General features: G+C 43.0%; 2 protein-coding genes across 12 annotated transcripts in view; one reads left to right on the forward strand and one right to left on the reverse strand.

Moving 5' to 3' along the window:
• The window catches only part of SOX5 (SRY-box transcription factor 5), a 622,935-nt gene that overhangs the window by 323,977 nt on the left and 285,016 nt on the right, over positions 1–13,942 (reverse strand). For all 11 annotated transcript variants that reach the window (XM_015868603.3, XM_085542555.1, XM_085542533.1 and 8 more), the window contains one exon: positions 6,924–7,084. The gene's annotated coding sequence lies outside the window, so the exon portion shown is untranslated. The remainder of the gene's footprint in view (positions 1–6,923; positions 7,085–13,942) is intronic.
• On the forward strand, positions 1,716–3,276 carry LOC146762465 (uncharacterized). The gene has a single exon (XM_085542600.1). It carries the CDS (start codon positions 1,763–1,765, stop codon positions 2,801–2,803), a length of 1,041 nt encoding a protein of 346 aa, XP_085398726.1. The 5' UTR covers positions 1,716–1,762; the 3' UTR covers positions 2,804–3,276.

The following is a 13,942-nucleotide window of genomic DNA, read 5'->3' on the forward strand; positions in this document are numbered from 1 at the left end:
TATATGATATCAGTTGGTCTTCCCTTGTCCACTGATGCTGTCACTCCATTAGAAGGCCATCAGATTGGTTGGGAACAATTTGCTCTTGCAGAAGCTACAGTGTCTGCTGCAAATCACCGTATGATTCTATATTACTTCCAAAGGATCCTTTCCATGGTCTTACAAGGCACTAAGTAGTTCCCAGGATCCTACTCATCATGTTTTATTATTATTATTATTTTTTAATAAGAGTGATACTCCTGTTTTGCCAGTAACTGGGGATTTCACCTGACTGCCATGAATTTTCAAATGTGGTGGAGAATGATTTAACAACAGAACCTGCCAATTCCTTGAACGTGCATTTTTTGGGGTCCCATGCATGTTCAAGTTTCTAAGCTGGTCTCAGATCTGATCTCTTATAGTGATAGAGACTTTGTTTCTGAGTCACCGCTCTGAGGTTCGAGGATTTGAGAGATATGAGAAGAGTGAATGTGATTACCAATAAAACCTGCCCATTCTAGGAAGATATTCCCAAACTGACAGTGGAAGAGATTAAAAAAAGAAAAAGACAAGAGTGATACTTACAGAACAGTAAATGAGGGAAGGATTGATCAAGCATTCCCACAGGAAGAAGACAAAAACTCACACAATGAGGAAAAATGTTTCTTCATAACACGTTACTGAAAAATCTAGAATGTGGCAGCAGTAGGCTCCTCTGCCCAGAGCAGCAGCCCCTATACTCCTGGACACTCACTTGTAAGGGCCCAGAAGCCCCATTAGAGAAGGGTTGGCAGTGACATGGACTCACAGAAGCCCTGAGATGGTTTCTGAATACCTCCAGAGAATAAGACATGACAAACCCACAAGTCCTCTGGGCAGCCTGTTCTATTATTCTGTCATTCTCAAAGGAAAGAACTTTTTCCTCATGTTCAGATGGAACTTCCCATGTTCCAGTTTTTCCCCATTGCTCCTTATTCTGTCACTGGGAACCACTGAAAAAGTCTGGCCACACTCCCTTGAATCTCTTCCATTAGGTATTTATAAGCATTAATAAGATTCCCCCTCAGTCTTCCCAGTGCTGAAGAGTCCCAAGTCTCTTATCCTACACTCATACAAGCAATGCTCCATGTGTAGACAAATGAATACAAAGTGCATCTCCCCATGTGCAGTCACATGAATTCAGTGCTCCTGGGGTGAGTGCTGTGGTGGCACAAGGGCTGTGGTGACATCACTGAGCAACAGGCTGTGATGCCATGGAGCTTTGGGCGCTGGCAGGGCCTGGCCCAGTCAGTCTCGAGCCTGGACTCCTGCCGAGCGAGTGTGTGCGGTTTGGAGGTGGAGCGAGAATTTTGCTTGTGTGTTGGGCTGTGCTTTGGGGACTGCTGGCAGCTGCTCTCAGTGCCCATCCCTACAGCCACCACCTGGAATCCCCTGGCCTGCCTGGTTCAGGCAGCTGGGGTCTCACGAGGTGCACGTGCAGCAGCACAGGTGAGCTGGGTGGGGACGTGTCCCTCAGGGTGGTAAGGGGGTGAGCTCTGGGATGGGGGAGCTGCCAGGACCGGGGTAGCAGTGTGACCCTGTGAGGGCGTAGGGTATGGGCTGCCATAGGCATGGGATCGGGATGGTTTCCTGCTGAGGGAGCAGGACGTTTCTTCTGCCTGTCCCAGAGACAGAGAATGACCACGGCCTCTCTCCCTCTTGCAGTGCACATCTTTCATCGCTGAGGCGCTGTCGAGGGAGAGCAATTCATCTTCACTCCCCATCAGGCCACAGCGTGAAGACCATGGCAGCAGAGGAGGCGTGGACATGTCCCATCTGCCGTGACGTGCAAAAGGACATTGCCTACGCAGTACCGTGCCGTCACGAGTTCTGCCTCGGCTGCATCCTGCGGTGGGCCAAGCAGAAAGAGACCTGCCCGCTCTGCCGCAGAGTGATGGAAATTGTTAAGGTTGCTGCGTGGGACGACGACAGCGACCTGGATTTCATCATCTGTCCCCCAGCACCACCAGTTCCTGCCTGCTTCCAGGCAGGCATCACTCAAATCTACAGCCCCCAGCACGATGCGCCATCCCCTCCACCCCTTCTGATGCTGCCAGAGGAGGAGGGGCGTATGGTGGGCGGTCTGCTGCTGGAGGTCTGGGCAGCCCTGTTCAGGCAGCACCAGGAGATCCTCGACCCTGTGCTGCCATGGCTGCGCCAGGAGCTGCGAGCCGTCCTTGGAATGCAGTGGTGGGAGGCAATGGCAGTCGAGAACCTCATCGTCAACACCCTGTGTAACATCGGGCTGGACAGGGAGGCCCTGATCCAGTTGCTGCAGCCTGCCCTGGGGGATAGAGTCGAGACGCTCATCCAGGGCCTTGTGGACGCCGTTGTCAGCCGGTGGGGCGAGGAGGCCCACGGGCAGCTGGGCCTCCAGGGCGTCCACGTGTCCGGAGGGCAGGAGGAGGGCCCTGCAGCCAGCGGGCAGGAGGACAGCTCTGTGGCCACCCCTGGCCCCGCAGCCTCCCAACGAGGGACTGATACATCGATTCCCAGAACCAATGGCAGCACTGAAAGTGCCAGCAGAGAGGAGCAGCCCAGCACACCACAGGCTGTCCTCCATGGGGATCCCAGTCACACCCCTGCTGTGAACATCCAGAGGCCACGGGACGAACCCCAGCCAGAGATGGAGCAGCTGGTAGCAGCAGATCCCTCTGCTCAGGGCAGCAGCCCCTCCGCTCCTGACTGCTCAGCTGTGAGGGCCCGGCGGCCCCGTAAGAGGAGGGCTGGCAGTGACCTGGACCCACAGCAGCCCTGCAAGAAGCCACCCCCTCGGAAGCACTAGCCAGGGACTGCACTTAAACGGTTTGGTTTTGCTTAGGAGAGTCTTTGAATAGATCAATGATGAGCACCATCCTCTATAAGAACAAGGAAAAGAAGGAGATTTTAGAAGCACTTGCAAATACACCCTTTCTAATTACCATCATTAGATGGGTATATTTGGACTGCGCACTTGGTTTTAAGATCTTATATGAAACACTCACATGAAACACGTTTGTACCCATTCATCCTGAAACCCTTTCAAAGTGTAATGTGACGACTTTAAATCAACTATAGTGAATCTTCAGACAACAACTGATAAAAGAAGAACACAGACTTAAAACAAAGAACAACAGCCAAAGTAGGCATCAATTCTGGAATTGCATCTGCTAGACAGACATACTCCGGTCTGCAGAGATTTCTAGGAAAAAAAGAGAACAAGGTGGACAAATGTGAAGTATTCACTCTTTATATGGAAAGAAAATAATAAATGACTTCTGATTTAACTCCAGTGTGCTGACTCATACTTTATACTATTCTCTGTGCAAAGTTCAGTTCAGCAGCAGTACTTGCAGAATGTTATTCACATGAGAGCATCAAAACTGGTTCTGTAAAACAGCTATGTGGAAGTTACTTGAATTGCCAGTAAGGAAGCCGTACTCCAACAAGTGCTGAGCATGCTATTCTCCCGTTGACTTCTCCCTGAGCACAGGAGCTGGCAACATACCAGAAGTAGCTGACACAGGATCAGGCAATACCCAACAAAAGAGCAGGAGTGTCAAGTAAACTGCTTTCAACCTGTGTGCCTAATTCAGTGTGAATCCTGTGCTGACATGACCAAGGATGGAAAAAAGTAGAGTTCTTCGTGCTTCTCAGTGCTAACTGCATGCCAAACCTAAAGATTTGTATGTTTGGTTTTGTTTCCAAATAGTACATATATTTCTATGGAAGTTTGAATAGATAGCCTGCTCTTTCCAGGCTCATCTGAAAAGTAAACTTTTCTCCCAACTTAGATAATCCAACACAGAAAGAAGCTTCTACCTGCAGTGTTTTTCTTCTTTGGAGGTTGTACCCGGCTTCTGCCTGATTTATCTAGAGGCTTTTTTTGTTGTTGTTGCATTCTTAGAGAATCCTGCACAGAATTGGGCACAGCACACTGAAAATTCATACAAGCAGGAAGAGCACTGCTGCTCTGTGCATCCCATGCCAGAGTCAGAACAGCAGCTCTGTATCTGGGCAGCCTGCTATGATTAGCACTGGCTTACCACACTGTGCAGAAACATTAACTCTTCCACACAAGCACTTCCCCAACCATCCAGATCTCTGGATGGATGAAACAACTCAGAAAGGGCTACTTTCCCACAATCACTGTGCTCTCTCTCTGATACTGAAGGCACAAGACACAAATTGAATGTGGTGCATTCACCAGTTGGAGATCTGAGACCTTAAATATTAACCTTTCTCCGTAATAGTCACATCCAATGTAGAACACTATAAGAAGCCAAAGCACTGGGCCTGATCCTGCAAGATAAATCCAGTTTTCTACCCCATTCTCTCACTTTTTTTTTTTTGTTTGTTTGTTTAAATGAACTATTTGTGTAAATAAGCACACCGAGGCTGAGCATCCTGACTGACTGGCATAGGCTGAGTTATATGAATCTAACTGAAATCACCAATCCCCTGCTATAGCACCTGAGCTTTTGTGGCCCTGAACTGCTCCAACAATGAAAATTTGCAAACAGCTTTTGAAACATGGCTCAAACATCCTTCAGTGTGAGCAAACTCTGGCGTGTGACACAACTGGCTTGCCTTTATTTTATTAGCATTATTACTGTTTGCTGCCTTTGGAGAGCTTTGCATCTCTCAAGACATTTCTTTAGCATCTCTGATTGCCTTCAATTTTCTTGCATTTTCTACCTTTGAAGCACATGGAAACAGCAAGAAAAGCTACATAAACAAATGGGTTCAAACACAATATGAGCAAATCCACGCAGGAAACTCAAGTTTAACGATTTCACTCTTTTCCTTCTTCCCTTACAGCTCCATACACTCCCCTTTGCCCCTCCCCATTCCGCCCCCCGCCCAAGGGATATGGGAGGAATGGTTTAAATCAATAACCAAAGGCTTCAATTTTACAAACCCTTTAAGCCATTAGAGCTCTGAGTCCTCACTGCACCCGTCACAGCCTCCCCCACCCCAGTACACACACACATGAACACATATAAAAGAAATACTCCCAGCTTGGCATTAACAATGTTCATTCAATGCTCTTTACTTAAAGGAAGAAAACAATTAAGTGAAACCTTGAAGTAATCTCATTCTGCCTATTTAGCCTCTTCATCCCTCAATGTGTGGTTAGTAAGTGTTGCAATCAGGGGCTAAGGCCTGCTATCATTCGGCCTTAATTAAAAAAGACACAAGCAGTGGAGCTGTGAATTAGAAATGTAACAACGCACTACCCCTGATTAATTCGAGGCTCATGTTGGATTAATAACTCCAAACAAAGAACAAAAGGAAATTGTTATGCGAATTGCAGCCCTCCCAGGCCAGACAAAGGTCAAATCACAGGATTTCAATTTCATCCGGAGTCGCTTAATCAACTCCCTCGGAAGGAAGACCATATGCAGTCCTGAAAGCTACCCATTGTAGTCGTGTTGTCACTGGACCTGAGAGACGGCACAGAGATAATCCCAAGTATTCCTGATCTTTTCTCATTTTTGGCTTCATCGTTTCTCTTTTTCTTTTCTTTCTCAGTTTCTTTTTCTTTTCTTTTCTTTTTTTTTTTTTTTTTAATGTCTTTTTTTCTTTCCTTTAATATGACAAAGCGCCTTCATTAGGGCTAATGATTAAAGAATAAGGATACTATCTGCCAAAAAAAGCTGCTTTGTTGACTGCTGCACCAAGGAAGCACTCCGGCTCCTGCTGCCCATGCAGCTGCAGAGGCAGCTCCCCATTTTAAGGGGGGGTCTTCTCCAACAGCAGAATCCATGTAGCGCTTTGGATAGGAATCATGCAATCACTTACAAGAAGCAGCGCTTGAGGAAGGCAGGGGCTGAACAAGACACATTTTGTACACATGCAATGCACAGCCCACGCCTCGATACAAAGTTCCTGAAGGTATGTCAACTGAGGAAGAAGGATATTGCTGCCCTGAAGACCTATGTCTGAAATTGAGCTGCAGAGAATATAAGCTCATATTGTCTTGTTCACTCCTGATAAAATGATGATTGGAGAAAAGGAGCTGTCAGTTTCAATGATCCAAAACATACTGACCCTCCAGTGAGTTTATACTGAGTACATCCCTCACTCTCACCAAACATGACTTCTCAAGTAACCAGCATGGCAGGGCTTTTTACATCGACTCCACAGTTCTTAACTCTGTAATGGAACAAGAAAAGCCCAGATCTGCCTAGGAATCTGGCAGGTCATGCACAAGAGCAAATAAGAAAGCCTTAAGAGACTGAAAAAGTGCAAGGAAGAAGCTTCAGTGTGAGAACCTGAAACATGGAGTTAACTGCAGCCCTCATTTCCTTCCTGAAGGGTTCTGCCCATCAGCCCTGAAAAATCATTTTGCCACACAGCTGTCTGCAGCTGACCCATCCTGGATGGTGTGAGCAGTCTCTCTCTCAGTCAAATCTCTAGCAATGTTTCAATAAGCATGCTGCAACCTCAAAGTTTTTTGTTTTGTTTTGTTTTGTTTTTGCCATAACAGCAGCACATTTCAGGACCAAATTTATTTTCTCCAGGAATAAGTTTCAACAAGGGGCCAAGAACCAACATCAGTTACCACCTCCATGTATACCTCTTGTTTTTCACCAGGAATGAAATTGATCTTACATCCAAATGACATCTAAGACACCGGTTTTCTCTTGGACATGTTTGTGGAGTTCAGAGTGAAAGTGAATCAATTCAAAGTCTTAAATACTGATCACAGATATTTACATCATATTTAGTACTGCAGGATTGCTAATAAAAGCACTGTGGCTCTGTGACCTGATTTAGTTGACAGAGATATTTCATGGTCTATCAAAACTACAAAAAGACTGGTACTGGTAACTGGCACCACATTTCCAGTTTCAAAACCTGAAACTATTGATGAATTCACATATTCTAATGCCTTAGGAAATGCATGTCCACTCTCTTACCTGTGTTAGGTGCTGGAATAAAATTCCAGATCACTTGATGAACTTAAATGAAGATCCTGTTCTGGCTTTCAGCTTGGGATCATCTCCACTCAATTCTGTCACAAACTGCCCTTGTTCTTCTTTCCAGGGGGCTGCTCACACAACTTCTGCCTCTGAATTAGCTGTTGAAAGGGAAGAAGTGATTTATGAATCGCCCCAGTTCTGAAGCCTTTTTCACACTCAGAAACATATGTCAGTTTTAAGTGACAACCTATTAAATGATGATTCAACTTCTCTGATGCTTTTCAGTATCTGTTCACTTTCGCTTTACATATTGATTTTAGCATGCAACCATAAATTAAGATGAAATACCTACTGTCATGGAACATGGACTGTCATACGAGGAAAAGTCACATCCTCAGAAACACTTTTGCCTGTGTTATATTAAGTCATTAAATCCAAATTACATGGAATGCATATCTGCAAGATGTAAATCCCTCAACCATTTTACCAGCTTTAAAATACAAGCATGATTTTTGAAATCTCTTTGCATTAGAAGCTCAGAAACAAATGATTTTAAGTGCACTAGCAACTATTGCAAATACTCTCACTCTTCTGTGCAAAAGCAGGATTCAAGCTTTAACTGTGTAAGTCCAAAACTTTAGCCCAATTAGTAGCCTATGGAAGAGGGCAACCCGTGCTTACATGCCATTCACAAGAAGTGAGAAGGCACTGTTTCTGTTACAAGTTTACAAGTGCAACTGAGAAGTTCTTCATCTTTTTGTCCCAAAAATACATCATGCTCTCAAAGAAATCCTCCTGTATAATAAATTCTGAAGTGGAAACTGCTATTACTTTTTGATGCGAAACAATAACTCATTGCCTATATACAAGTGACAGCAGCTTGAGTGTAGTTGAAGATTTCACGGTGCTTCATCATAAAAATCTTCACTAGGAAGAACTCTTCACAACCTTTTGGAAAATGGACTGTCCAGTGTTCATATTCATTCACATTACTGCTCTATGGCAAACAAATCTGGACTTCTATAAAGTATAAAGGGACTTGCCATGCTGTTTTACATAGAACTTCAAATTCTTGAGTCAGTTAAACACAAAACTGTCTAGGTTGGAAAAGACCTTCAAGATGACCAAGTCCAACCACCCACCTGGACTGCTGAGTCCATCACTAAACCGTGTTCCTCAGTGACACATGCACACCTCTTTTAAATAGCAGCAGGGATAGGGACCACATCTTTAGGCAGCCCATTTCAATGCTTGACCACCCTTTCTGTGAAGATACTCCCCCTAACATTTAATCTAAACCTCCCCTGGTGCAACTTGAGACTATTAATATAGAAGACCTTCAACAACAGTGTGCAGAACAGTAATTTTGAAGCCTTCAGTCTACTGAAGGAAAGACAGGTCATGCATTCCCAATGTACTCTAATTACAGCAAAAAGAAAACTGCGACAATTTTTTTCTCCAACAGTTAGTAAACTCTTGAATATTAGGGTCTAACTTAACAGCCTTGAATCTCAGACCTGTGATTTGTATATCACTCCTCTCTATATAAGACATGCACCTCTCACCGACTTGGACTGCTGCGGATGAACTGTGAATAAAGGCAATACTAATGCTGGTGTGCCAACTAAGATCAGCCCAGACCACTCTGGTGACCAAATACATCCACTGCCACTGCGATACAGAAAAGGTACTTAAGATACCTTCCTTCTGCCTTCCACAGAAGATGGCAGGTCAGTCAGCAACAGTCATCTCCCCCACACCCAGCTTGAGTACCAGCAGTGCGCTAGCAGCTCCTGCAATTTACATCACACAGAAGTCAGATATGAATATGCTGAGGAAGACAGGAAGTACTGCTTTCTCTGGTTGAAGACCAACCAGCCACTACCACCAAGTTTGGCATACATGGATCCTGAAACCAAACACAGCCCATCTTCCGAGTTCTTGCTGCTGAGAAGTGAAGTATCTAAATGAATGACTCTTGGTTGGGCACAGGTGCAGCCTGAAATCTTCCCCAGCCCACCTCCAGTACATTTCCAGTTCCTGACACAACTCCCTTGACCAACTCCAGCACATTTCTAGTCCCTGACACAACTCCCCTGTTGCCTCCCCTGGAGGCAAACTCCAGCTGAGCTATGCTTAGAGCCCAGCAGACTGACTTGTATTTCTGTACAATCCCCCAAAATCACAGGTGCTTTAAGGGGCCATCCCGTTTTCTTCCCTCAGCCAACTTTAAAGATACAAAAGGATGTGATTTTCTTAAGCCCCAAAGCATCAACAACGGGAAAGTACTTAAATCTGCCCTCAGACAATTTGATGTGCTCTCTTCTTTTCAGTAGCCATCTCAAAGCTGTGTGTCTGTTTCTTTAAGATTTAAAGATTTATCTGATTTTACTTGACATTTTTTCCAGTCATTCCCTCTCACTTAGAAGCTGCCTCTTTCTCTCCCCTTCCACTCAAACAACCCACCAGTGAGAAACACTCCTCCCCTGCAGCTTCTACTAAATGTGCAATAGATTTAATATCTCTCTAACTCACTGGCCCTTCATCTCTTTGCAAATCACAGATAAGAAGCAACATTTTCTTATCTTGCTAGGACCTGGAAACCCTGTTCACATCTACTGCAATATTTCCTATTTCTGTAAAGCATTCTAAGGGTCTGTATGAAAAAATGTCTAAATATTCCTCCAAACTCCAAGGAACAATTAGGACTCTGCTTTTCCAACAGACAGTTCTCCAGACCTTTCTGTAAGCAAACGGTTTTGCCAAAAGATTAAACATGATGGGAAAAGCAGAGGAAATTGGAAAAGTCAAAGCCATTCGTCTCCCTCCAAAATGTTCAACCCAACCCAAGCCAACCAACTACAGATAACGCAGGTTCTTCTGTTCACCTTACCAAAATGTCACTTAGGCTAGAGAAGTGAGATCAGGCCCATGTGGAATAAAACCACGCAAGACATAGTTCCTAATAGTCTAAATAAGATATAAGTTACTTACACAGAAGCCCAAACAACAACTGCTAAGATAACCACATGGATTATGTATTCTTAGGTCACATGGAAAAACAAGAGTAATATCAGGTGCTTTTGGTAGTTAGAATACTGGCTGGTTGTTTTTTGTTTGTTGGCTTGTTCTTATATGAAAGCAATTAGTTTTAGCGTGGAAATTTTGTGGCAAAGGCTGAAAAAGCTGGAATGCAACAAAACAAAACAAAACAAAACAAAACAAAAAAACATCAAGAAAAGACTTCAGTTCCAACAAAACTTTCCCAACAGCTCAGATGCAAAGAACAGAAGTCAGTGCAGATAGAGCCTGGGCCTCAGAAGTAGGTGGAACAGAAATGTAATGTGTTTCTACCACATCACCATTAACTCCTTTGAAACCAACAGTTTTCATTTCAAGATGTAAAAATATTTCATCAAACATTTTTTTTTTTTTTCATTTTAGGCTGGTTTAAATGTGACTGCTGGGATTGACAATTACTGTAATTTGGAAACACGGTGAAGATTTTTTTTGTGTGTTTGTTTGTTTATTTGTTTGTTTACGGTCATTCTAAATAACTTTCTTGTAAAAGAACTTATGATACTTTCTTATGGTGATCAGAATTCTCCATTACAATGATGAGACATTACGCAAGCGAGTAAAGCAAAGAGTCTACTAATGTTTCCTAAGAAGTATGCACCTGGAAAAAGGCTCCGGAGGTGAAAACAATCGGATCATGCACAGCTTTATGTCACCCTTGCCTTTTTTTTCTCTCGTGATATCTGTCTCCTTTGCTTTGATGCATTTGATTGAAAGGTATTGTGTAAATGACTCGCGTTTGTACATCTCAGAAACATTAGCACCAACAGAAGACAAAACATACAATTTGGTATCTTCGCTTGCTGACTAAACACTTTTTCTTACATCTTTCTCTGCTTGCAGGGTAAATTGTTAGTTTCAAAGCTGAGTGACTGCTTCAGTAAGTTGGTAGCAGATTATTGGTACAGTGTGATAATTAAGGGATCTTAGTTCTTAAACAATGCTGATGAAACAGAAATCCCTCTCCCTTTTTTCTGGATTACCTTTAGAACTGAAATCAGAGAACACTAAATGAATAATAATTTGTACCTTCTGTGAATGATAGAAGACTGAATCAAATTTTAACTAGACTCTATTTGTAAATCCCTCAGGATGACATAATTACTATTCAACACATACCTTAATTAGCTGTACACATCTATTTCACAGTATTTAACAGGTTTAAAACAGCTTTTATTTTCTGTTGAATGGATGTTCCTTTTTTATCGAAAAGAAAATAATCCTAAATTTCCTAAACTGTAAGAAATTCGGTTACAGAAGGCAAGAAATGAACTACAAATTGCTGTCAATTGCTTATTTTCATTCTTCTTTAGACAGTATTAGTTGATAATGCACTGACATGCTGCTGCTGCTTTTCTCCGTTTAATGAAGAAGATCATAGCTACACTGTCAGGTGGAAAAAAATTCTACTCGAACACTCAAACTTTTGCACAGAATTTTGAATAAAAGCCAATTTGGGACAGAATTTCTTTTTTTTTTTTTTTTTTCTTTTTCCGTTCTGGATAACAGTAGAACACTATCTCTAGAAAGCAATACAGGGAGTGATCCTACATAATTTCCATTCCCTTGTGAATCAGAAGCAGGCTACAATTTGTCAAACTATGCTTTCAGATGAAATTGAAGAATTAGCATTTGTGATCTAAGTTCAAATTTTGGGTAGGATTGGGTGACTGTTCAATCTCAGAGGCTGTTCCTAAAACCAGTGGGCTCCGCAGAGCAGCTCAGGTGCTGCAGCCCGCCTTAGCCAAGGCTGATTGCCCATGCCATGAGCTGAGGCTTGCTGCTGAATTACAAGCACACCCTTCCCAAAAACATTACACTGCTTAATTTTGAAGACAACAAAAGCAAATGACATCAATGATTATGTGCAGAAACACATATGTGACGTGTATTTGTTATTTTCCTAAACTGCCCCAAGTGAGATTAAAACATTTACTTAAGTGCTCAGTTCATGCTTTATATCATTTGCTTTCTGTTCTCCTTAAAACTTTAAGGAAGAGGCTGCCGGTATTTAACCACAACTCACTGCTCCTGGGGCTGAATCAAAATGAAGGCACTCGGCACATGGGGAAGTGGTTGAGGTTGAGCCCAGTGCTGGAGGGAGGCAGGGCTGGCAGAGCTCCACTCTGTCACCCACCTGGGCTTCCTTCTTATTTTCAACTGAGATCAGAGGGAAGCCAGGACCAAGCACGGGCACCACCCCAGCCTGGGACCCAAGAGTGCTGGAAAAGGGCAAGACCCTGTGTTCAGGACAGTGCACACAGTTCTAAGACAGAACAAAATAAAAGACTTGAGGAGAAGATGGATAGTCTGAAAAATATATTTAGTACCACTAGTTCCAACTGCACAGAGGTTACCAGTGTAGTGAAGTTCTAGAATTTGCTGCAGTGATGTTTAGAAACAGATGACCCTAAAATATACAGATTTCTTCTGATGAATTTAAGACCCTTTTGTTTTAACTTTATCTTCCTTTTTCAGGGTGCTCCCACATTATTTTCAAGTTTTCTTTGCAATTCATTGGAGTAAAACCCCACTTTTATATAAGAGGAGGTCGAGACTCTTACACATTCATGTACTCTCAGAATGGGGCTTTATAAGACACTACATACTGTAAGATTCACAATAAATTTGCAGACATGGTGCTGGGGAATTAATCTGTTTCACCACTGAAACAGAATTCAGTCAAACAAAATTAAAAGTAGATTTTTTGTCAAGAATGCCTCTTATTTCATAGCTATGTTTCTTCCCAAGTGTATGATAAAACTGTAAATATCACAGCCAGTAAAAATTAAAGAGTCACTCTTATAGCAATTTGACCTTGTATCTTTCTCAGTAGACTTAAGGCTGTAGAAGACAAAAAAAAAATCAAAAAGGTGGGGATGTATTAATGTCACAATGTTTTATCCCCTACCAACACTTTCCTTCACACCTAAGAAAAAAAGCATGAGCCTTCTGTCCTCTCTGATATCAGCTGTAGCTGAGAAGAAACAAACAGTTGCACCCCAAACCTTTACTGTCAGAGCCAACACCTCCACATCAGCTGTAAGAGTTGGAAACTTATTGGAATTTGGCACAGACTGAGAGCAAGTGGCTGCTCTGTCCCCTTGTGCCACCCGCAGAAGAAGTAGGTGGCAATCTTCATGCCAGAACAGATCCCAAGCAGCTCATGAACTCCCCTGGACAACACACCCATTTGGAGGGGACAAGGACAAGCATCATGTTGCTGTTCTGCCTATCTATCTGCAAGTCATTACCATGGCAAACAGAAAAGCTATTTGTAGTCTCCCCAGTAAACTTGCTCTTCTGCATTTTCCTAACATTACAGCAAACCTTCCCGGCCTGTCATCTCAGTCACGTGTCTTGCACTGGTGAATTTGCAAATCACGGAGACCGAAAGCTTTGCCATACGTAATTGCTGCGTACCATTAGACTGGAGCTGGCTACTCTCTAATTACACAGAGTACTGTTGATATGCATATCGAAAATAAATCATATTGATTGCTTATGTATCATGCTGCAAAGAGAAGTAGCTTGAGCTCAGTTGGCTACCTAGGAGAAACTACAGGAGGGCAAAGAAGGATTTACAATTCTTTTCCGCTTAAATGACATCATCTGTATGGAAGCATGCATTTTGATGGAGTACATTATAGAAGAATACTGTGAGGGCAAAAAAGAAAAAAGCATGCTAGGAGGTCCAGGCAGCAAAATCATGCTATTCTGAGCATCATAAAAAGGATGGCAATGCTAGTTCATGTGGATTACCCACTATTTCTGGTCCCAAACTGAGTCCTACTGCTTGCTGTACAATACTTAAGCCATATTATTTATTATTTGCATTATATGTTATTTGCATTGCAGTATCCCCAGCAAGGCCTCCAGGAAACCCCGTAGGAATATTTTCATGTTTGGTTGATTAGTTTTGCATCTGCATAAAAATA

Source organism: Coturnix japonica, chromosome 1 (genome assembly GCF_054131305.1).
Source record: "Coturnix japonica strain WE chromosome 1, WE-NBRP24, whole genome shotgun sequence".
NCBI classification, from domain to species: Eukaryota; Metazoa; Chordata; class Aves; order Galliformes; family Phasianidae; genus Coturnix; species Coturnix japonica.

What these genes read in the sequence shown, in the direction of transcription:
- LOC146762465 (XM_085542600.1), top strand. Translation starts at nt 1,763, where the DNA reads ATGGCAGCAGAGGAGGCGTGGACATGTCCCATCTGCCGTGACGTGCAA.